The 26,071-nt window shown below is 42.4% G+C and overlaps 1 protein-coding gene across 2 annotated transcripts in view; it reads left to right on the plus strand.

Annotated features, from left to right (window-relative positions):
- The window catches only part of GOLGA1 (golgin A1), a 385,049-nt gene that overhangs the window by 194,972 nt on the left and 164,006 nt on the right, over positions 1–26,071 (plus strand). For both annotated transcript variants that reach the window (XM_089669420.1, XM_089669419.1), the window contains exons 9-10: positions 19,429–19,540; positions 21,599–21,694. In XM_089669420.1, coding sequence (XP_089525546.1) covers positions 19,429–19,540; positions 21,599–21,694 — 208 coding nt within the window. The remainder of the gene's footprint in view (positions 1–19,428; positions 19,541–21,598; positions 21,695–26,071) is intronic.

A 26,071-nucleotide genomic window follows, 5' to 3' on the forward strand; every position in this document is an offset into this window, starting at 1 on the left:
TCGTCAAAGTTAGGAGGGAGGAAGAGCTCTACCCAGGGGCTCCATATGCGCAAGAATTTAGGAATTGTGTCAAGAATTGTGGCTTCCACCTTTGCATGTATCATGGCTTGTGTTATTCTAGTTTTGACAGCCGCGATACTCAAGATGGGGAATTTCCAAGATTTTGCTATAACCTGCTTAGCCACCGTCGTAACTTGCATGATGAGCTTAAATTGTGAATTGGAGATGCCAGGGGGGCATTGATTGAGTAGGGCTGTTGTTGGGTCAGGTTGTAGGGTGATAGTGCTAAGTGTGGATATCATGGTGAAGATTTCACCCCAAAAGATTCGGGCTATTGGACAGTCCCACCACATATGGTAATGTGTCCCTGGGTCCGTACAGCCTCTAAAACAGTTGGGCGAGTAATTAGGGGTACATTTTGCTTTTCTCACCGGGACTAAGTACCAGCGGGTTAAGACTTTATAATTCGTTTCCAATGCTACAATGTTCTGTGAGGATGATTTTGTGTTGGCCCAAATGCGGTCCCATTCAGACGGGTCAAATTCCTTACCTAAATCCGCTTCCCACTTATGGGTATACATAGGGGGGACGTGGTAATCGAAGTAGTCAAGAGTGAATATAAGCAGGAGATAAGCCCACGTCTATGAGGGTCTTTGTAGCATGCTCGTTCAAAGAGAGACATGGTGTCTGGCCGATTGGTTATTGTGGTATAGGGGGCGTAAAAGTGTTGTAGCTGCAAGTATCGGAATATCTGGGAGGCTATGTGTTTCCCGCAGCGAGGCAAAGGATTTAAATGTATTTCTCTGTAGGAAATGATGTGTACGGAGTAAATTAGCAGAGGACCAGGCTTTAAATAAAAGGGGTGTCTGCCAGGCTGGGGGGAAAGCTGGGTTTCGCAGGAACGAGAGCATAGGATTATGTGGTGATTGGAGGAGATAACGGGTTTTCAGTTTGTCCCATAAGGATAGAAAGTGAGAAGTGATGGGGTTGGTTATAGAGCGGCGGTCTATTGGCCTCAAAAAGATTAAGTTAGCTGTAGATAAGGGGTCACATTCTATCGATTCAAGCGCAACCCATTAAGGGATTTCAAAAGTTGCATGGTATTTAGGTAACTGGGCTAAATGCGCTGCCTGATAATATTTGCTGATATCAGGTAGGCCCAGACCTCCACTGAGCTTAGGGCGATAGAGGGTGGAGCGAGGTATACGAGGACGAGTATTGCCCCATACATAGGAAAAGATGCGACGCTGCAGTGTGCGGAGGTAATGAGGGGGTACTGGGATAGGGAGGACTCTAAACAGATATAGAATTTTTGGGAGGATTGACATCTTGATAACTGCAATTCTGCCGAGCCATGCGAGGGGAAGGGAAGACCATTTGGTCAGAAGGGCTGAAAGGTGGTTAAGCATCGGAAGATAATTAGCTGCGTAAAGGTCTGATAACCTAGGAGTCAGTTTGATTCCCAAGAAAGGGATATGACACTGTGACCATGGGAATGGTAAAATCTGCTGCAAGTGCGTCATCTCTATAGGGGGGAGAGAAATGTTGAGTGCTGTTGATTTATTAGGGTTTATTATTAGACCCGAAAGCACGCAAAATGTCTCGAGGAGCCGGAGTAAGGAAGGGGAGGAAGTTAATGGGGATGTGAGAAAGAGCAAGACGTCATCCGCAAAGAGACATAAGTTATGATGCGTGTCCCCTATTTCGAGTCCCTTAACATCCGGGTTAGCTCTGATTAAGAGGGCCAGGGGCTCTATAGCCAGGGCAAAGAGCAGGGGGGACAGAGGACAGCCCTGTCTCGTGCCTCTGGAAATCGGGAACTGAGCTGATCTGTGCCCCAGATACCTAATTCTGGCCGAAGGTTCTCGATACAGCGAAAAGATCCAGGTTAAGAAGTGTGGGCCAAAACCCCAACGATGCAAAATATAGTTGAGGTATGGCCATGAGACTATATCGAATGCTTTCCGAATATCTAGGGAGAGGAAACAGGCAGGGTTATTACGAGACCTGGCTAAGTTTGCTAGAAGAGATGCACGCCTGATGTTATCTCCCGCTTGTCTAGTTGGGATAAAGCCCACTTGGTCGTTATGAAGTAGAGAGCCAATACACAAGTTAAGACACGAAGATAGGATTTTTGCTAACAGTTTGATGTCAATATTAAGGAGAGATATTGGCCTGTAATTGGACCACTGCGTGTCATCAGAGTTCGGCTTTGGGATCATTGAAATGTTCGCTTGCATTGTTTCGTGGTTGAAGGTTTGGTCAGATAGTAAAGCGTTAAAAGCATTAGTAAGGATGGGAGTGAGGAGGTGAGCAAATTTCCTACAATAAGTTGCTGAGAAGCCATCCGATCCTAGGCGTTTCCGTAATTTTAGATTTTTAATAGCGTCTAAGGTTTCGGCAGGGGAGATAGGTCGCTCAAGCGCCGTTAACTGGCACTCTGAGAGTTTCGGGAAGGAAATGGAAGTTAGAAGGGTATCAGCTTGTGCGGGGTCAAAAGGTGTGGAAGAAGAGTAAAGCTGTGACAAATGTTTATGGAAAGTCTGTAGAATGTGTTCTGGGTTACTAGTGAGGTTGCCAGAGGAGGAGCGAATCCGGATAAGTTTAGTGAGCTGGTCGAGCCTGCGAAGTGAGAGGGCCAGGAGTGTATTGGGTTTATTCGCCCTAGTATAATATTTATGTCTAGATCTACGAAGAGAGAGTTCTGCTTGATCTGTGAGAAAAAGATCTAGAGCCAATCTAGATCGCTCTAAGGCTTCACGATTGGCGGGCGTAGAAGCCGCCTGGAAAGTTTGATGGGAACGATCATAGGTTTGCTCCAGTAAGAGACGTTGTTGCCTTTTGGTTTTATTTAAGAAGGATGCTTTGCTAATGCAGAACCCTCTCAATACCGGTTTATGCGCTTCCCATAACAGGATAGGGGATATATCAGGAGACTGGTTAAGAGTGAAATAGTCTTTTAGGGCTGCTTCAATTTCTAGACAGTGAGCTGGGTTTGCAAGCAGGTTATCATTAATTATCCAAGAGGATTCAGTGGGAGATGGGGCTAACGAGGCCATAGCCGTGAATACGGCGCAATGGTCAGTCCAAGAGATTGGAATTATTTCAGAGGTCAGAAGCCGAGGGGAAGAGGCGGTAGTAATGAAAATATGGTCTATCCTGGAGAATGACTGGTGGGGATGAGAATAAAAGGTGTATTGGCGTTTAGTCGGGTTGAGTTCCCGCCATGTGTCTATCAAAGAATAACAATGTAGTATGGCTTGGAAGGTCTGTTTAGAGGCAGGGATGGGGGGTGGTTGAGGAGATTTGTCGAGAAAGGGATATATTACACTGTTAGAGTCTCCACTAACAATTAAAATTCTGCGCTTATGGTGATCTATAACCGAGAGTATGTGGGAGAGGAATGGTAAGGGGTCTTGGTTTGGGGCGTAATATGCAACAATGGTAACATCTACATCTAGGAGTTGCCCTACTAACAGGAGGTAACGACCCTCCGGGTCTTTGATTTCGGTGCATAGCATGAAAGGTGTTGTGCGGTGGAAGGCTATCAGTACCCCCCTGCGCAGGGTGGCAGAGGCTGTGTAGACCTGAGTATATCGAGGACCAAAAAACATAGGAGTGGAGTTGGGAGTGAAATGCATTTCCTGTAGACAGACCACGTGAGCTTTAAGTGTAGCAAAGGTTCGGAAAGCCTTATTCCGCTTCTGTGGAATATTGAGACCCTGTACATTCAGGGTGAGGATATTTAACAAGCCCATGGATAAAGTGCATAGTGGTTTGAATAGCATGGCACTCCCACTCGGGATGTAGCCTGACGATTACTGCAGGGGATGAGAGCGTTACAAAGTGTGTTGCGCAAAGTCATGGAGTCATGTTGGAAGGAAGGAGGAGGGGTACGGTATGAGAAAGGTAACAGGTGAGAAGGAGTGTAGAAGGCCATTTGTGGCCTAAAAGGTGGGTTCCCCAAGGACACCCTGAGTCAGGGTGGGCCAGGGAGAAACAATAGCCCAAGTGTTATTAAATAACCAATAACACAGGGGCTAGGGTGGAGTGTGCAGGTACGCGGACCGTGAGGATAACAGCAGTGTGATTAATAAATGGTGGCGAGGTCCCGGTAGAAAAAAGCAGGTACATAAAAAGAACATTCGAGAAAATCAGGGATCCTAGACTCAGACGGCACTAGTAGTGCTAGTGAGACAACATCGGTGTAAGGGTGTGGCATCTCATGCCGCCAAAACCCAGGCTCCCAAATATAAACTACAATGGAGCTCAGGAGGGGGGGTGTAGAACAATCCCCAGGTAGTGGGGCAACCAAAATTTAACAGGTAGAGGGAGAATGGATAACTACAGTGTTAACCGCCATGGTGATAACCAAACGAGTACACCTTACGGTGTATGTGGCAAAAAAAGGAAAAAGAAGAATAAACGTGGGATATTGTTCAGTCCATGGTATCTTGCGAAGGTAGGCCCGGAGACGAAAAACGTCCCCGCTTGTGGAAATTGAGTTGACCTTCAGTTGCACGTGTGGGGAAGGACTTCGCGGCGAGCAAGATGTGGACCTCCGCTTGGCGCTTTCTGAAGGCGTCGCTGAGGGATGTAGTTGCAGGATCCGTAGGGTGTCTAAAAGGTCCTCTGGAGTCTTGCAGGTGTAGTCCCGGGACTGGTATCGGAATCGCACTGCGAAGGGGAAGCTCCACCTATATTGTATAGCGTGTTGTTGGAGTACTTGTAGGTGGGGTTTCATAGACCTGCGCTTGGAGATAGTTGCGGGGCATAGATCTTGGAATAATTGGTAGCTATGACCTTGGAACTGTAGAGATTCTGCGTTACGGGCAGCCTGCAGGAGTTGCTCCCTGGTACGGAAAAAGTGGAGCTTGGCTATAATATCGCATGGTGGACCATCCGCGCGTCGTGGTGCTAACGCCCTGTGAACTCTATCCAATTCTAATCTGTCGATTGGGATAGTTGGAGCAAGCTCTTGGAACAGAGCTGTTATCGTTGATTGGACATCAACAATCGTTTCCGGAAGGCCACGGATACGCAGGTTTGAGCGCCGTGCTCGGTTTTCAAAGTCCTCCAGTCGTGTTAATAATGTTGCGTTTTCGTCACGCAGGAGATCAAGGTAATCCGTAAGCGTCTGAAGTGAGGCGTCAAGACCATCTACCCTCTGTTGTAGGTCCGCAGTGCGCTGTCCTAGCTCACGGATTTCCCTAGAAAGTGTGGCAGTGATGCAGTCCGAGGTTTGCTTCAAAGCTTTGTGTAGCATTTTTTCAAATCGTGATAATAGGTCAGGGGGTGTAAGGTCAGGCGTCATGGCTTGTGCAGGGACATCTGTTTCATTGTCGGACTCACCCTCAGACGTGCAGGGATGGCTGGGCTGCGGATCCTGCAGGACTGCATATGCCCCTGCTGCTTGCTTGCTTCCACGTGTTGGGGCGGTGGCCATCTTTGTGGAGGCCTTTGCCAGGGCCTCTTTAATAGTTTTGGTCGATGGGGGGACCTGATGCCGGGGTGCCCCTTTGACCATTTTGCTGTTTGCCGGGGGGGGGGGGGGCTGTTATACTGATCTCAGCCCCCCCTGCTCTCTCTCTCCTCACCTCAGCTGCGGTATGCTGTGTGCAGCGGTGGGCGGGCCTATGGACGGCTCACAGTGGGGACCCAGTCCCCTGTCGGATTTCTCCGACCTGTTGCGGATCAGACCCCGGGATGGTTGCCGTGGGGATCGGATCCCCCCTGAGTGTATTGCGGGCCGGGACCCGCTGCTTCGAGGTGCCGTCACCCGACGGGGAGACAGAGCCTCATCGGGACATGTCCGTCCCGCCGGCCGCGCATGCGCACTCTTCTTTTTTCTTATTTATTACATCCTCTCTTTTTTCCATTTGGTTTCCTTTACCCCCCCCATTTAACATCCATGACTTTACACTATTCACCTTACAGCAATGGTCAATCACTGGTTAATTGGTTAATTGATCAATTAGACTCACGTTCCCTATATATTCACCCCTGTTCATCCACCTCCCCCTGCTTGAAAAAGGAGCGCACTTCCGCCTTCTACGGCCAGTGCATGCTCCGAAATGCGTCCCAGTGCACCCTGGGATCTGACGTCATCACGGCCACGCTGCCGCTGCGTTCCAGTGTGCGTTCCATCCGGCTCTGAGGGAGGACGTGCACGCTGGCCGGCCTCACCGCTGTTCCCCTCCAGCCACCACGCTGTTCCAGCCAAGAGCTGACCTCCCCACATCGTAGTAAGATGACGGCTCTTCACCCGGGTTACCACCCCACTGTTAACTATTGTTAACCACGGTTTTTAACCTTATGATTACTTCACACATGTGAGTGTTTCTACATTTAGACTTGAATAAAAAGACTTATTGCACTTAGAGGCGCTTCTCTCCCTTTCTCATCTACAGAGGTTGCTACAGCTTATTTGGAAGCCTTGCCCTCAGTGCCACACGGAATCCTACGCTCTTCATACAGTAGCCACTAATACCACGATCACCCCATGCTACTATTTCCCAGGACTTTGCAGTGTTTGCGCTGTTACAACCCTTCCTCATTTATTACAAGATTGACACTGGATCACTACATGGATCTGTAAGAAATAGGCAAAGCACACCAAGGTACAAGTAACACTGCACATTCCTCTTGTATTTAGAGGAAGGGCGGTAGTATGCATACAGAACAAGCCACTGCAGTATGCCCAAATGTGTTGCAGGGGCTGCACCAGAATCTCCTTAAAATATAGGGACTGGAAGACACAGTGCTCATGGCTGCATCTAAACATGCACAGCCAGGCCAATGGATGGCAGGGCACTGCAGCACCGAGGGATCAATGTTTTATGATTGTTGTACTGTGCATGGCACCAGCAAACATTGCTAAACATTCATTCATAAGTGAAAGCTCACAAAGCACTGTGGCGCTATGTGATCCATTGGTGGGCTGTGCGTGTGTAAAAGTAGGCAGTTATACAGTTCTAAATGAACGATCAGCGCTGCTTGTTCATTCATAATGGCAAACATACTGTATATGTCACAGCTTGTACACACCAGGTTACTGGCTCCACCCCAGGGGAGAACCCATTAGTTGAGGACTTATCACATTGGGAGAGCATACTCTCTCATGGAGAGAGTCTTCAAGGACGGGAACTACAATGGATTAGGATCTCCACTGCCCAGGACCCTTATAGTGCTTTTGTGGGTCAGCTGATCCAATAGCTGCAACCATATTGTTGCAGTGGCATTGGTGTAGTTGGGAGAAGAAGGGATTTCTCCATGTGAAAAAATAATAGTCTTAAATCGTTTACTAAAATTGGAATTATAAGCCAGAAAATTGTTCCTTCTATAAAGAGGTAGTCCATCACCTAAGAGTGCTTGTAAAAACTGAGGAATAAGAGAAGGAGGATTTATATGGGCTGTCCTAATAGTTTTGTTGTTTGTCAGTGTTCCCACCTGAAGGTGGTGCATATAACCCTTGGTCAAGACTTAAAAGAGCCTGTCTCTTCTACTGTACAATTAAGAAAAAAGGTTGCTAGGAAAAAAAGGACCACTAGCATATAAACGGATGTTTGTACAAGGAGGGTTTATACCAAGGCCTAGCCCAGAGTTTGTTTTTTGTTTTTTTTGCTAGTGTTCAATTCTTCTGTAAACAGCAAGTTGGTTGTCATGTTTTCCCCTGGTCTTAGAGAGGCAATTAGTGATCTTGGAGATTCCTTGTGAACCCAACATCTTTGCCAGGTTAAAGAGAGCTTTTAGGAACATCTCAAATTTTCTGGCAGCAGTATCTTTAAAGAATAAGTTCACCTTTTCGAGCATGCTACATGCTAAGTGCAAAGGTGAAAATCCCATGCAGGATCCAATGCCCAAAGGAAAATTGTAGGCTGTCCCCACAGCATGGAGTCAGTATATGGTTCCCAGGGTTTTATCAAGGTTGCACAATCTAGATATACTGCTTATGTGTAGACAGTAGAAGACAGTGAGGGTTTATTAAACAATTGGAAGATAAAATAATAAAGAAAATTATTAAACTAATGCTGGTTTCTCCATGAGGGTCCATCACCTTCAAACATTAGTAAAAAACTGAGGACTCACAGAGCATGGTAGGGTTATAGGGGAGGCGTGCCCTCAAACGATTTACCAGTGTCCAATCACCTGAAGGAAAGAGCCAATAGCCTATTGTGTATGAATATATTATCTGTGTCCTGTACTGTATAAGTCAGATATTTAGATTCACGTTGGTACATCTAAAGCTTATCATTAAAAGGCATGATCTATCCAATGCTCTCTATACATCTTCATCTGGAAAGAAGAATCATTAAATCTTGCTCAACACTGAAATTCACTTGTGTCAACCCTTAGGCTGTAAATATGTAACCTCTTTAAACACTTTTCTACAGAGTAAATTGTTATTTTTTTTTAATCTGCATTTTGTGTTAAAATTTTACTTCGGAACTCCAAACAATTATATATTTTCTGAATGCAGAAGTCTTGTAGATTCAAATGGTGGCAGTTGTTACATTTAAAAGTTGCATTATGTCAGGACAACCATTTATTAAATGCATTTTTTCAATTGAAAAAAAACACCAAAATGAGTTTGAGTGCAAAAAAAAAAAAAACGGTACCACATTTTTGGTAAAATATAAAATATTGACTTGCATTGAGTAAATAGATACTAAACATGCTTAAAATTGTGCACGCCTGCGAAATTGCAAGAAATTGCAAAAAAAAAATTGGTACACAAAATTGTCCATAGGCAAGAGTTCATTATTTTAAACTTAGCTGTGAATTGTGGCCCTAGAATTATTTCTCATACCACTGTTCATAGTGATTCCTCTGATGTGTTTGACACAATTTTGTTTGCAGCATTACATGTGTTGGTAGCCTCATTGGCCCTGATTCACTAAGATGTGAGTCTACTATCAGACTCTGACCATTCAGGCAGACTCAATTAAATCAATCAAGACCTGTCAGTCTTCTGAGCGGCTTCTAGCAGTCTCATTAACCAACATCTACTTTGCTATTAGTAAATGTGGTATCATGTCTGGCACATTTTTGGGTGCAATACCGGATATGTTCGCTAGATGGCGCACAAGCACGGGCTTTATTAACATTGGTGTTTTTGTGTTAGCAAAAGAGAATCTTTAGAATGTAATAAATAGTACACCTATATTAGAATTTTTTATTTATTTTTTGCTGTTTCTCCAAAATGATCAGGAAACTAATGCATTTACTAATGAATGTCATACATTCTATTTTCAAATGTTAACCATTTTCACAATTATATCTCAAATAATTTGGATACTTCTAATTTCCCAATATAATTATATATCTTCATTCTCTTTAATCACATAACTATTCTATGTTAAAGACAAGTGCAGCGCTATAAATGCATGTGATCAATAATGAACGCATGTAAAAACCAAAAAGTGCAAAGAATTGCAACAATGATGTAAAATGGTAAATGGTGCTAAAATAAGTTCATATAATCATTCCTGAATAATGGAATGTCCTTCGTGTCAGAGTACCAACTCAGAGAGTGCCTATGAATGGCACGTGTGATCTCTCCGTGACGGTCAGTAGTGCATGAACTCGTGAAAGGTAAACCACCCTTGGGACTGGTCTACACTCACCAGAACAAAAGTATTAATGCGCATGGGTTATACACATCACACATCTGGGGGTGCAGCTGTATGCTGGCAGCTATGGGTTAGTCATCCAGCTCAATCCATCCATTAGGGTGGGTGCCCAAATGGTCCTGGGGAGGAATTAGCTCAGCCACAGGAGCCAGAAATGTGCTCAATAGTGTAGTACACTGTCACAAGGGTGGATGACCTTTCACGAGTTCATGCACTACTGTTCGTGGTTATATTTATCTTGTGTAATACCATTTTAGTAGTCTATATCATTTGACCAGCGCTCGCTTTATCATTTTTAAACAATGTAACTATTCTACATTGTAGCTCAAACTGTGTCTCCCACAGTGGTTTAGTGGTTAGAGCTCAGAACTTACAGCACTTGGGTCATGGGTTCTAAACCCAGTCATGGCTACATCCCAGTTTCCATGCTTTCCCTGTATGGATGTGTTTCTGCTAACACTTAAAAGACATGCTGTTAGGTTCGTTGGGCCTAGTACATGGCTGAGTTTTTGTCCTTAGATTATAAGCTCCTTGACATTTATGAACGTTAAAAAAATGGAGATCAATTTTCTGGGTTGTGTCAGTGCCAGGAATATTGATCAATCAATTATGATTTTGCCTAATGACTAGAAAGTGGTTGAATGTTACCTGCGTCCTGTTCTTCTGCCAATCAGGAAATGTGCAAGTTTCATGCTGTGTATATTTCATTGTAACTTTTTTCTCTTCTTTTAAATCTGCCTCCTTATACAACTTGACCCCCTCCCCCACCCCATCATCACCTGTCCCATATGCAAATCTATGGATCACCGCCCCTCTCTTTAACTATCTTTTTACTGATCAAGTGAATGTGTCTCATTTTCTATCAGCTACAGCTCAGATCTCACATTATTATACAATTGCTGATTGTATCTCGCCACTAGTCTGATTGAATTCACAATTCCTGGTCAGTCCCGTTCCCTGACCTCTAATAACCTTTAGGGCCAGTTCACACTACATGTGTTGCAGTTGCTTTTTCGGCATCACAAACGCACAGAAAGAAGGTTATGTGGTTTTCAATGTCATAGTTCACATCAGCGCTTGCATTTTCAGTGCATTGCAGGTGCTGTAAACAAAGTTGACCACGCTGCATTGTTTCTGCACAGAACTGTACTGGAACACATTGAAATGTCCTTGAATGTACTAAAACGCACATGTCCCTAATTAAATTGAATAAAAAGAAAGTAGAAAAAACTAACTGGAAGGGATACAAAAATGCAATGCAACGTGTCCAAAACGCATCCAAAATGTACTGGAACATACTAAAACATGCATGCCAAAAGTGCATGCAAAAACACATCAGGAACACATCTAGACTGTTTCTATACTGTGAACTGGCTCTTAGGACTTGTTCACACCATTGGTGGTGCAGAAATGCATGCAAGAACACACATTTTCCAGCACAGCAAAGAAATGCAATGCCCTTTGCAGATGTGCACAGTTAGGTGCAACACACTTTTAAAATAATATGCCTGCAGTATTTTTGCATGTTCCCACACATTAGGCCATTGAAATTAACGAGCTGAGGAAAAAAAAAAAAGTAAAAAATGCCCCATTCACACAGCTTTATTTATGAACAGTACAGTTTTATCATTAAGATTTCACTGGAATATGGTTGGGATTACGTCCATTAATAATGTTTTTAGTGTATTTCTACCATAAATATAATTTGGATATTTTCTCTGGTGGTGGGGTATGCTGTACGGGGCCCCATCATATCTAACAGTGGCCCTGGGTGTATGCTTGTGTCTGTGCCACCTGTTTAGTTAGGAAGAACCTTGAACCTCTGCTATGTACCTCAATGGATCTAGGAATTGGACATGTTTTCAACGGAAAATACAATTATTAGTAATGTTTCCCCATCAAATGAGGATCAGCTCCTCGGTGGAGAACAGCGATCTCGCCATGTCCAGATGTGGTCTGGAATTCCACAAAAGAACAATTCACAAAACTAAAAAAATAGACTTGCAAATTACCACTAAACTCTCCTAACTACACTCCCATCCACTCACACTTCCGGGTGTGTGCAAAGTCCTTCCGCAAACGTCATGACGTATTTCCAGTATGACAGCTGCTCTAGCACCTCCTCCAACAGCCGTCTTGGCGTTTATTTGTGCACCATAGCAATTTTACATGCGGCTCCATTGTGTATATGACATTCTCAAATATATGTTTGCAGTTCTATTGTAGATTTGGCATTGGTGAATATATGCTTGCAGCTATACTGTGTGTATATGACATTGGCGAATATATATTTGCCAGTAAAGGCCCAAAGTCAACATAAATTGGGGGCCAATTTATTACTGTTAAGAGGATTGTAGAAAAAGAATAGCTAGCTGCACATTGAACATGACCTATTTATTGGTACATAACATGGTCTTGTCATGCAATAGGGGGCTTTTGGTTTGTTATTTTGGACATACTTGCACATGTACGCTCTAACTAGGAAGATTTGGGCATATTATATAGCTAGCAAAAATAAGTGTTAGGGGTGCTAGTACATTTCAGATACTTATATAGCGCTGTTAATTTACGCAGCGCTTTACATATAGATGTGGTAAATTCACATCAGTCCCTAACCCTCAAGGGGCGTACTAAGAGCCCTAACTTACATTCATACATATACTTGGGCCAATTTTGACAAGATCCAATTAACCTACCAGCATGTCTTTAGAGTGTGGGAGGAAACAGGCACAGGGAGAACATGCAACCTCCAGGCAGGAGGTGCCATGTCTGGGATTCGAACCAACAACCCTAGTACTGCCAGGTGGAAGTGCTAACCATTTAGCTACTGTGCAACATACAATTAGAACATGAAATAATCCCCCCAAAAAATACATAGTACAAATGTTTGATCAAATACACATTCCACATTTATTTGGACAGCAACAAAAAGCTACATTCAATATCTTGGTGTGGAAAAAAAAAAAAAGCAGGATTGATGTTGCTAAAATAGAACGGTCCTGCTCATAAGAGCTTACAATCTAAAAGATTATACTTATAATGAACTGTGCTTTCACAGTTTACAGCAGGAAACCAACAGTTAATATCACTTGGGCTTATTCACAGAAGCTGCAGATCGAAATATCAATATAAAAATACATACATGCCAAAATATAAACACTTCCCCCTCCCCAAATCCCCCACACATACATTTCTCACCATGTTTGTCTAAAAACTGCATTTCATTCTAAATAAAGCAAACTTGGAAGAGCAGAGCAATGGACATGTGTTAGGATTACAATGCAAAGGTAATAAACACAATCATTGTACAATAACACACAAACACCTTAGAAGGAAGAACATGCAAAACATTTACAGCCCACATCAAAACACAGCGTGAGTGTGGCCTGGGGGCAATTCACTACAATATCGCTTACTCCTCCAAACCACCACAGACAAGGACATGCAGAAATAATGTGCCTATACAAGGCAAAAATCAGCCCCAACTGCATCTCCTTATATAAGGTAGGCCACACCCACCACAGTCATTCATTTGGTCAGAGAAAGTGTTTGCACCTGAATCCTCCTCCCACCTGCGTTAACCCTTGGTATACAGGCCCCACAAATCAGAGTCAGAAAGAAAGCCACAGTGAAGTGTACTTGTACAGCATACAACAGAACATTGAACAGGGATGTGAAAGGGAACCCTATTGGCAATATTGCTTGGCCCTATGGGCACAATTCATTCCAGATTATCGCATGAGTTAAGGCAGTCACATGACCACATCTCGCATGCAATACTGAAAATGTCAATTCACTTTTGCTAGTATGCGGTGTTTCCCATAAATCGGAAAAACACTCAGGAAATCAAACATAAAAAGGCCTTACACCGCGGTCACATCAAAGCCGATTTAGAAATTGTGCGACGTACAGTAAAGATGTTGATTTCCTTGCAATTTGCAAGACATCTGACACAGATATTTATGCAAATCGTCACAAAAGTAGTACATGTACTACTTTAGAAATCAGTGTCGGAAACGCACCCATGTGACTGCTCTAATAGCAGACAATAGGGTGCGACTTGGCATACAATTTGCAAGTCGCATGCCATGCAAATCGCAAGCCAAGTCGCATCCAGGGTGCACGATTTCAGGTGCGATTTGGGAATTGAAATTGTACCGGATATCCGATCTAATGAATGTGGATGTGAGTGTCTTAACGTAAGCGATTTGCTGCAGCACAATTTCAAAAGTAGTTCTCGTCTAACTTTTTCAGCATTTTGTAGCGATTTCACATATAGACTACAATAGAAATCGCAATGCAAAACACAATTGAAAACGCAATAGCTCATTGGTAAATCTACAGAAAACACGGTGAAATTGCCAACAAAAAGCACAATTTTAAATCACATCTAGTGTGAACCAAGCAGGCAATTCAACAAAGGAAATAAATCATAGAGGGCATGCGGTATCTGCATGCTCAGATAAGGGTCTGTTATGGATTTGGGGGGGGGACTCCATGCCATTATTTTATTTATTTATTTATTTTAATCCATCTCTTTCGCTCGCTCTTCTCATGGTTTAACAAACTTTCCCAAAGGATGTGGAGTGCAAACCAGCATTATCCAATCAATCATTAGTCCAGGCCTTTATCTCATCCCCTGGTTTGACATTCACATAAGGTGCTACTTTAAAGGTGTTTGAACGGACAAGGCCTCATTCTAATTCACATTCTAGGGATCATTTAAACAGAAAGCAAAGATGCTGCCACCAGCACATGTATGTTAGGGTAGTCACACAGAGATCATGAAAATTCATTGCTGTGGTTGGGATTCAAACCAACAACCCTAGCGTTGTGAGATATTAGTGCTAACCACTAATCCACGGAGCTGTTGTACACTAAACCTGCCTGTATTTCTGTGGTGTGAATCAATCCTAGGTCACTGGGCAAGGTCAGTGTAACTAGCCAGATATCTCAAATGCGACACAAATGTTGTGCTATGTTGCCAATTCAGATGTATGTTGGTTCTATGTATCCCAATACAAAGTATTGCAATACTAATACAGGCGTACCACGGTTTACCAACGCCTCAGTTAACGTAATTTTTGGTTTATGAATGAAAATCCATTAAAAATAATGCCTCGGTTTACACAATTGTTAATAATTTTTTTCGCAATACAAAGTGTATGTCGGCGCCGATTTTCAAATGCAAATGCCAGCCTTTTTTTTTTTCTTCACTATAGTTCACAAGCTTAGAAGTCACTTTCCCCGAAGTTACAGAAAACTTTGTATCTTTAAATAAACTCAAAGTAAACATTGTTTCCTTTAGGGATATAAATTCCAAGAAAACTTTCTCTTTTAGCTGGGGGAAGTGACAGGTGAATTTCTGAGCTATAGTGAAGAAAAAAAAAGGGAGAATTACATTTAAAAACCAGCACCATAATAAATAAAAACGGCATGGGGTCCCCCCTTCCATCCACACCAAGCCCTTCGGGTCTGGTATGGATATTAAGGGGTAATTCCACGCTGAAATTAAATAAAAAACAGCTTGGGGATTCCCCCAAAATCCATACCAGACCCTTATCCGAGCATGCAGCCCGGCAGGTCAGGAAAGGGGGGGGGGGGAACGAGCGAGCGCCCCCCCTCCTGAACCATACCAGGCCACATGCCCTCAACATGGGGGGGTGCTTTGTGGCAGGGGTCATCATTGATGTCACATGGGGCGAGGTTTCTCGGATTATGTCCCCAGCTGGCTCCGCCCCTAACCTATTTAAGAACTGCCAGGTAGCCTTTTTTTCAGAAGGCTGGAAGCCTCCGACGGGAACGGAACTTTTTTTTTTTTCTCTTTTTTCGGGTCCCCGCCACCGTGATTGACGTTGGATCTACTTCGGGGGACATTATTTTAATAAAGGACTTGTCAAAGACCCTGTACTGTGTTTTTTTTACACTACACTTTGTTTTTTTGTGAAGGAGTAGCGGGACCATGTACCACAGACTCCTTCACGTGGGGGGGGGCCGGGATCTGGGGGCTTCCAGCTTATATAGGTATGGGGCAGGGCCAGCCGGGGACATCATCCCCTCCCCTCACCTATTTAAGAAATGTCACCCTGTCTCTCCACTGAGGCTAACTAACTGAATGCAGGAGACAGTCTGACAGTTCTTATATAGGTATGGGGCGGGGCCAGCCTGGGACATCATCTGAGTGACGCCACCCCATGTCACGTGCTTGCTGTTCCCAGCTGGCCCCGCCCCATACCTATATAAGAAATGTCAGCTAGCCTTTTTTTCACAAGACTGGAAGCCTCCGACATGAGCGGAACTTTTTTTTTTTCTTTTTTCGGGTTGCCGCCACTGCCGTGATTGACGTTGGATCTACTTCGGGGGACATTGTTTTAATAAAGGACTTGTCAAAGACCCTGTACTGTGTTTTTTTTTACACCACACTTTGTTTTTTTGTGAATGAGTCGCGGGACCATGTACCGCAGACTCATTCACATAGGGGGGGCGGGATCTGGTGGCCCCCTTGTTAAAGGGGGCTTCCAGATTCTGATAAGCCCCCCGCCCACAGACCCCCACAACCACCGGCCAGGGTTGTGGGGAAGAGGCCCTTGTCCTCATCGACATGGGGACAAGATGCTTTGGGGGGGAGCCCCCCCTGCCCCAAAGCACCCCCCCATGTTGAGGGCATGTGGCCTGGTATGGTTCAGGAGGGGGGGGCGCTCGCTCGTCCCTCCCCCTTTCCTTTCCTGACCTGCCGGGCTGCATGCTCGGATAAGGGTCTGGTATGGATATTGAGGGGGTCCCCACGCTGTTTTTTTTTAAAATTTCGGCGTGGAGTTCCCCCTTAATATCCATACCAGACCTGAAGGGCTTGGTATGGATGAGAGGGGGGACCCACGCTGTTTTTTTTTTTTTTTTTTTTTTTTTTTTTTTTTTTTTTATTGCGGACCTTTTATTTTTACATTCAGCTGTCAAAATAAATATTATCTAGACCTTCGAAATGAGTAAAATCATTACAGAAATAATTATAAAGGATAAGAAACAAAAATAGAATCACTAGAACTAAGGAAATCAAATTAGAATACATAAAGATATGCTTAGTGCTGTTTATTAAACACAGTAGGCGCGACCGAGTGCCGGCTGTCAGAGGAATCCACACTGAGATTTACTATTGAGCAGTGGCTAAAAAGCAAGCGCCTGCAGAGGACGTCTAAAATGTGTTCTGCACATGCTCAGTTATATCGGCCAAAGACACTGCACAGGCGTCTAGATTTTTACTGTGTCGATTTCCTTTAAAAAAAACTATTTTTAACACATTCTTAATTTTTTTGAAATAGCAGATATTGTTTAAAGTGAAGTCCTGATATTTGGCAAAGCAAATTTCTAAGTGAACATGTCTCTGCAGTGATTTTTCATGGTGTTAGACGTGCTTCTTAGCAAGTCTGCTTTGTGAGTCTGATTCCGGGCGTGTGTCTTGTTGTAAATTCGATTGGGCGTCTACTTATGGGTGCTGCTCAATAGTAAATCTCGTTGCGGGGTAGAAGTAGACGGTCGCTCATAAAAATTGGACGTTCACCCACGAATATGCGCCCACACCCAATAGTAAATCAGGGCCATTATGTCTGCATCACCAACAGGAGGCTCTTCAAGATATTTAATGTCTTTCTTCTTGAATAGTTATAATTTCAAGAATTGATTATAAAACAAAAATTTCTTATTTAAATTGCCCTACTCATCAGAGATAATTTTCCTAATTATATCAATCATTGGGAAGCCACAAATCTCTTTTCATATGTTCTTAAAGTGTAGCTCCAGTCAAAACGTAAAATATTAAAAGTCAGCAGCTACAAAGACTGCTCACTTGTCCCACTATCCAGCAGTGTGCTCACTGCAGCCGGTTTCACCGGTCGTCCTCTTTTCCCAGAGCTGGCATCTTAAGTGTGGGCACCTTGATGTGACAGCTTGCAGCTTCACACCCGGGTGCCCACTGCACATATGCGAGTAGCGCTTTGTCACATGTCCCAAGGAGGGGGGAGGACAACTTCCACTGTGACCGCCTAGGTGATCGGAAGCAGAAGTGGCTACCTATCAAAATCAGGTACCCACTCCCCAAAGGTGCCAATCCTTAACTGGGAGCAGGGGATGAGGCCCTTAAAACAGAAATTACCCTTTTGAGTGGAGCTCCACTTTTGGGTGGAGCTTCCTCTTCTTCAGTTGGTTCTTAACTGTATCGTCCCTTAGTAGTGTGTGCATAACTGCCTTAACAAAGGAATTTGCTGCGGCAAAGTCAAGACCAGCCACTTGATCACTCTCACCATCTGAGTATGAATCTGAAAATGTAGTAGATCCAACATTTTCCAGGGGTATTCACAAGAATATCCCTATATATAAGGTGGTATATATTATATATATATATATATATAAAAAATATAAGGTGGGTATGGCTGAGAGTCTACGGTGTGAGAAGTAGAACTTAACTCTTGTGCAGAGGACCATATTTGACTAGTGAATGATTCAGTAGCATTTTATTCAGAACACAACATGCAAATTGCCTCTTTATTTCTTGTAGTCACAATGAAACAATTTTCACAAGCTGTCTCTCCAGGCAATTCTAACCAGCGCTGGATGTCCAACTGATTCCGATCCTGTCAGAAGTTCTCCCAGGCTGTTTAAAATTGGTGCAGTTTAGTGGTGGGCTGGAAATTCAGCGTTCAACATCAGGCACCAGAATCAGAAATTATTTTGTTTGCTTTATGCTATTGATTTGAACAAAGCCCTCCTGCATTGAAAACTGTGTTTACTGTTTTGCTGAATAAAAAAGTAGGAAAAACTATGGATATGGACTGTCCTTGTCTTGTGCATGGTCTATCGCTGCCATTACCAGTTGATAGAAATGGATATATATATATATATATATATATATATATATATATATATATATATATATATATATATATATACACACACACATACACAGAGAGAGAGAGAAAATTCTAGTAAACAAAAAAATTTACAGGACCCTCTCCAAACATGCATTTAAATAAACATGCTCGGAGCGAAGCTATAAAAATGTTATATGTGCCACTATTATTGGTTATCGCTGCAGATGCCAGAGTGAGCGAAATAATTCCAGGGCCGTTATTTATGGTGTTTTATTTTTAGTCATGTGCTATAAAAGTTTTTAAAGTGTCGTCCATGAACAATTTAGGGAGCTCTCGCACTTCCCTGCTGTGCTTTTGCCACAGCATGGATGCCGCACAGTGTACTCACGGTTTTGGAGCAGGTTAGCTGCACTTTGCCATGGACCTCTATTATGTCCTGCTGTTTTGGATTGCTTTCAGAAAATGTCAGCGAACCTGCACCAAAACCACAAGTACATTACACTGTGGTCAAAGCACAGTGGGGCAGTGTGAAAGCACCCTTAGGGTATAATTGTTTTTTTTAGTCATTTCACTTATGCAAACAGTTTTAACATGTTTTCATATTTTTTTACTCAACAGTCTAAGCTTTTCTATTTTGAAAAAAAAAAGTTTTTGTAGGCCTCTTGTTTCATAGCAACCAATCTGGGTTTTTTTTTTTTTCACTGACCTCTGAAATAGATAGCTTCTCTGCTACTAGGGGCAACACAGCATTTCCATTCATGCAACTTGAATGCTTAAAGATTTTTGTCCTTGTTCGTTGGGGACTTCAAGTTGAGTTTAGAATTTAACTGTCTATTTAAAAATAGCCCTGCTAGATGATACCTAATGTCCTACAACATTTGTAATATCAATATATGCTAACAAGATTAAGTATTGTTTTCTATCTTGTGATATAGGACAGAGCTGACGGCAGCTCAGGAGGGTGCAGAAATAAAGATTACAGAACTGGAACAGAGGCAGCAGGAACTGCAAAACTTCATTCAAAATCTTTCTTTAGACTTGCAGAAGGTCAGTGACTCTTACAGAATTGCACTGTCGAAAAAGAAGGAATTAAGAGAGCATGGATATTCCAAATGTATCAAAACTTAAAAAAAAAAAAAAAAAAAAAAGTTTGAAAGCCTAAACAAGTCCTAAGGTATGGATGCACAACACCTTGCAGTACTTATGTCTGTATTAGATCCAGCCATGTGGTGACCCCTTTTTCATACCATATTCAATTGTATGTTGCATGTAGGCATATGTGCTCTATATACCATTTGAACATGATCTGCAATCACCAGAACGATATGTGAAAGGCCTGTTGTTGCATATCATCAGTTGGCCACCTAACAGACTTTTATTATTTGCTCAGTAATATCCATATTGTACATTACTCTGTGGACCGTGGGGTTCTGATTCTGCTCTACACTTGCATGCTGTATCTGCCATATACTGTACCTCAAAACTCAAGCTGGCTTTTTTGATGACAACATTCCCACATTATTTGGCTATTAGAAGCTTAAGGCAGAATAAAACCCCACTTTTTTTTTTTTTTTTTATAAAGATCAGCCTAAAGGTTTATGCTAAAATGTGCCAGTATGCACTGCTGTCAGCTCTCTTGCTGGTCATGGTGCTTTCACATTCTCCTGGTCTTTCTTCCGGATTCACCCTCTTCAGCTGCTTGAATTTCTGGGCTGCTATGACATCGCTCCCATGCATACGCATGGTAGTCACTACAGCACAGAGCAGCTCTGTAAATGTATGCTGAGATGTGCATGGGCTGACAGGCAGGTAGACGAGTTTATGACAGAAGAGACTAATAAGGTATTTTCTGTCATAAAAACCCTACCTGTTGGCATTTGAATTTTTTCAGTTTTTCTTTTTAAGATATTTCTCCTGGGTAACGTTATCCTTATGTAGCTTTTGGAATCTTGATTTATGAGAGGTTCACTGAGGTATCAACTGGATTTAAAGCACTGACTCATTTTACAGTTGTTTGATCTGAAAACTAACCTCTATCATAAGGATTAAAACATAATTTGACAGACAACTTCTGCATGGGGCATACCAGCTAGAGACGAGGAATTGTAAAATAGAGCTCTGCTGCCAATCCTACTCCTATTTGTAAAAAAACACCTTAACAAATGGTCAATACAACAAATCAAAATGATCAATATTAGTGTACTACAAAACATCTCCCCCATTCTCGGAGTGAAAGTTGAATAGTATTATACCACTACTCCTGTTTGTGAAACCAACTTGCCAAATAAAACAATGCATCAATAATTTTCCAATAATTGGTGTACTACAATACATCTCCTTTCTACGTAAGGTGATATGAATGTGTTAATGTGTAAATCGCAACTTCTGTGCATCAAATATACAAACCATATGTGTGTAAAATATTAAACCAATGTCCAACACTTATGAACCAGTCATTTCTACTTGACAAATGAATGGTATTCCAGTACTATAGCACACCTCCCACATCCATAGAGAGGATATTAGTGAAATAGTGATCTGCATGATATCAAATTATAACAGTCCAGTGATCAGGGTTGCAGAGCTCTGTGTTCTGCATTCATCACCAGTGGGTCACCTCCACACCCACTGCACTGTCCTCCCTGCACTGTGCACACCTCTCATCAGTCGTCTGTGACTGGGGAAGATCTCTGAAGAGTATTGAAACCAGATACTTAAGGTTTTTGGGGTTTTTTTTTCTTCCCTTTTGATCATTTTAACTTCATGACCTGGGGGGAGGAGGAGAGAATGGACACTCAGTACTACAGAGGCTAAGTCTTTTTGAAAAAATATATAAATACACCCATATTATTTAAAAAAAGTTAAGGTATTTCTTTTTCATAGGAGCCTGGAAAGTGTAACCACAATCAGTGGATCAAGGGTATAGTAGTCTGGCACCTGCAAATTTTTTCTGCAGCCACTGATCCGTACTGAGATGTATCAATAGCGTACTTTGACGGGCAGGCCTCTCTTGTATATTATCACACGTTTTCTTAGATGAAATACATTGATTTTTAGTTACTTTTATAATATAGCCATGAACATACAGTTTGACTTTATTTTTAGGCTCAGTCTGTTGGCTGTAGCGGTGAGAAGAGATTAACTGAAGTCCAGGAAAAGTATGAAGCACTAAATTTGCATCATGAACAGTTTAAGTCCAAGGTATGGTTTGCCATTTACGCTCAACTCTTGAATTCCTTACTAGATGCTTCTAGAGCTGCAGTGAAAACTTTTTTTTTTTTTTTTTTATTAGAAGTGAGAAATCCTCTGTTAGGTTTTATTCTAAGTCTTCATTGGGTGATGTTCCTCCTTGCTCCAGTGACACCTAGTAATTTGGGATAGAATGTGGGGAAATATTTTCCCAGGCACAGCAAAGAATTAAAAGGTTTCTTTTTTTTTTTAATTGGGTAGTATTTGTTGAGTTTTTGTGTAGTTCACAAAACACAAAGATAAACCTTTGAATCATTCAGAGTAGCAGCAACACAAGTTTCATTCCTTGTTCAAAACATAGGTGCTCAGAGACATCATAATTGCACGCAAATACCACAGTTTACAGTAACATAGGTAGAAAAGTAGTTTGTACACAGTATAACATTTAAAACTGGACTGTGAACCAGTAAAAAAAAGAGACCAAAATACAGAAACATAGGCTTGACGATGAATACAAACCGCTCTCACAATAAATAGTCATAGCCAAAAATCTTGGCACCCCTCCATTTCTGTCAGACAATACACCACTTTGCACAGAAAATTGTTGCAATTACAAATGTTTAGACATTCTCATGTTTATTTCCTTTTTTTGTATTGGTATGACACAAAAAAGTGGAGATACAAAAAGCCAGATCTAACACTTCCACACAAATCTCCAAAAACAGACTGTACAAAATTATTGGCACGTTCTCAAAATTGTAAAAAATAATTGCAATCCAAGTTTCTGATGCTCCTGTAATTTACAATTAAACTCATCTGTATTAATAGATCTAAATGTTCCTGTGCCTACTGTACACAACATTGTCAATAAATTCCCAGCCCATGTCACTGTAGCTAATCTCCCTGGACGTGGACGAAAGAGAAAAATTGATCAAAGATTGCAACAAAGGATTGTTCGAATAGTGGATAAAGAACCTTGATCAACTTCCAGACAAATTCAAGCAGATTTTCAGGCACTGGGTACAACTTTGTCCAACTGTGTCAGCTCACACTATACATCGAAATCTAAATAGGGGATTCTATGGTAGGAGACCCAGGAGTACCCTACTGTTGACAACAGTGGGAAAACATAAAAAGCAAGACTGGAGTTTGCTAAAACTTATCTGAAGAAGCCAAAATCCTTTTGGGAGAATGTGCTGTGGATAGACTAAACAAAATTACAGATTTTTGGTAAAGCCCATCATCCTTCTGTTTTCAGAAAAAGTAATGAGGCTTTTAAAGAGAAGAATAAAGTCAAACATGGTGGAAGTTCACTGATGTTTTGGGGTTGCTTTGTTGCTTCATGCACTGGATGTCTTGACCATATGCATGGTATTATGAAATCTGAAGACTACCAAAGAATTCTAGAGTGCAATGTAGGGTCCAGTGTCAGACAGCTATGTCAGAGGTCCTGGATCTTATAGCAGAACAATGACCCAAAGCACACACCAAAAAGCTTCCAGAAATGGTTTATGACAAAATGCTGTAGTGTACTGAACTGGTCAGCAATGAGTCTAGATCTCAATCCCACAGAGCACCTGTGGAGAGATCCCAAAACAGCAGTTGGGAAAAGAAGAGTGGTCCAAGTGGACCTAGAGAGGTGTAAGATACTCATTGATGTTTGCAGGAAGTGATTTGATTTTAGTTATATTTTTTCAAGGGTGTGCTACCAAATATTAAATTGAGGGTGCCAATAATTTTGTTTGGTCCATATTTGGGATTTTGCATGGACTGTGTCAATTTGGTTTTTTATTTCTCCACTTTTTTGCGTTATACCAATACAAACAAAAGAAATAAAATGAGAATGCCTAAACATTTGTAATTGCAACAGTTTTTTGTGCAAAGTGGGGCATTATCTGACAAAGTCAGAGGTGCCAATATTTTTGGCCATGATTGTAAATTTGACAAATTTGGTAGTATAGGAGACGATGGGCAAGGGGCTTACCATATTTTTTTTTTTATTTGGGTAACCCCTGTTTCATAGGTAATTTTTTCTCTCCCTAATATGGCATTGACTGTATTACACCATTTTAAAAAGGTGGGAGGACAGGATTACAGTTTTGAAGGCTATAGTACACCCCGGGGGTGCTTTACTAAAACCGGAGAGTGCAAAATCTGGTGCAGCTGTGCATGGTAGCCAATCCGCTTCTAAATTCAGCTTGTTCAATTAAGTTTAGGCACCATTTTGAGAATTACGGAATGGTTATAAACCATCGGGGCAGGGCCGTAGATAATTTTTTTTTCCTGGGGGGGGGGTGGAGGTTCAGGCATGAGTACCCAGAGGACAAAAATTAGGCAGCACGACGGCAATGTTGTGACAAATGCTGGGTGTGGCAGAATTAGGAGTACAGCAGTACTACTTCTCCTGTACTGCAGGCCACTTGCTCCCTAGTCCATGCTGGATGTCTCTGCAGGCTCTTGCCAGCATTCTCTCCCACCCCTGGGTCCCATCAATAACCTCTACTGCCTCAAACTGCCCCATGCTCTTTCCCCTTGCCAGTGGGAGGGGCCAAATCAAGCTGCCAATGCAGTGAATGAGTTCTCCTCTCCCACTGCAGTGTTCTATCAGAGAGAGAGATATAATTTTACCCCTGTACAAATCATTAGTAACACCTCATCTGGAATATGCAGTTCAGTTTTGGGCAGCAATTCACAAAAAGAACATTGGGAAACTTGAGAAAGTACAGAGAAGGGCAACCAAACTGATAAGAGGCATGGAGGAGCTCGGCTATGAGCAAAGATGAGAGGAACTGAATTTATTCTCTCTTGAGAAGATATGATCAACATGTATAAATACGGTTCGAGGAGGAGCCTAATCGTGGCGGTGTGAGAGAGAGCGATGTGAGCGCTCTCCGCAGGATAACCGCCCTCCTTCCCTTGACGTTCCCCATGGAAGCTGCTAAACTCCCCGCCTGAGATCTTACGGCAGAGGGGGGGTCCTGAGAGTGAAGTGGAGGAGACGGAGCTGCGGGAGTTCTGGACGGTGAGACGGCTGGGAATCTCTCACCTCTGACTGCTGGGAGTGCGGGTGACGGGAGGTGGTCACGTGACCCGCCGAAGGGCAGTACTGGGAGACGGAGAAGCCGGCCGGCTTCCTGAAGCAGAGGGAGACCCCGGCTTTCCGACCCAACAGAAGAGGAGGGAGAGAGAAACGGCTGGCTTCCTTTGAAACTGAAGCCGCTCGGGCAGAGAGATTTACATGACCGTCGGTACCCACGAGAGAAACGGAGAGAGAGAGAAGAAAAGAGCCTCGGAAAACCCCCCCTTCACCTCTCCCCCCCCTCCTCTTCTAACCCCTCTCCCCCCCCTCCCCTCCTGAGCTGAAGGGAAAAGGAGCAGAGCCACACCAGAATGCTGACAGCCTCACTGGAACGAAGCAGCGGGAAGGAGGGTGAGTGAGACTATCTGGATTATATATTAAATCTGTTTATGGATAGCTTCTTGGTGTGGCAGAAGAAATATATATAGAGAAAAAGGGGGAACCACCAAATAGCTTGAAGAAAGTAGAATTTACCTAAAGGACTTATTATCAGTATATATCTTAAAGTTTAAAAAGAGAACTCGGATACAGTTAAAAATATGAAGAGCAAAAATAGTAAAGGGAATGCCCCTAAACACGCCCAATCAGGAACAATTAGAAAATTTACATCTCAAGGTAATGTGACCCCAGAAAGAACTCAGGGGGCAGGTGAAAAAAGTATAATGGAGAACAGTATGGATAAAAGCGCCAGATCTCCAGTAGAAATGGATAATAATCAACAAATATCAGGAGAAATAGAGTCAAAGGAAAATGAAGGAGAACTACAAATCCCAAATAAAAAGGAAATGGCGGAAATGTTTAAAAATTTGGAAAAATCAATTAAACAGGAAATGGGAATTATTCGGAAAGATCTGGGACATCTCTTGACTAGAGTAGAAGATACAGAAGAAAAAATCAATAAACATGCTCAAACTCTTTCTGAACTGAATAATCAGATACTAGAGATTAGGCAAGAACAAAAAAAACTGGGATATAAACTGGAGATACAAGGTAACATACACAGGAAAAAAAATCTCAGGATAAAAGGAATTCCAGAGCTTATACAAGATAAAGAATTAAGAGAGACGATACAAAAAATCTTAAACTCCATTATGGGTAGACCTAGAACAGAGACATGCATATTGGACAATATATATAGATCAGGAAAGGCCCAACGAGATCGGGCGGAAGAGAGACCGAGAGATGTAGTGGTTCAATTTAATAAAATTGGAGAGAGAGAAGAAATATGGAAGAAGACAAAAGGAAGATATAATATTGAGTATGAAGGGAAAAATATACAAATCTTTGCAGACTTGACACCTGAGACATTA

Source organism: Staurois parvus, unplaced genomic scaffold (genome assembly GCF_062004578.1).
Source record: "Staurois parvus isolate SC_StPar_1 unplaced genomic scaffold, SC_StPar_1.0 ptg000076l, whole genome shotgun sequence".
Lineage (NCBI taxonomy): Eukaryota > Metazoa > Chordata > Amphibia > Anura > Ranidae > Staurois > Staurois parvus.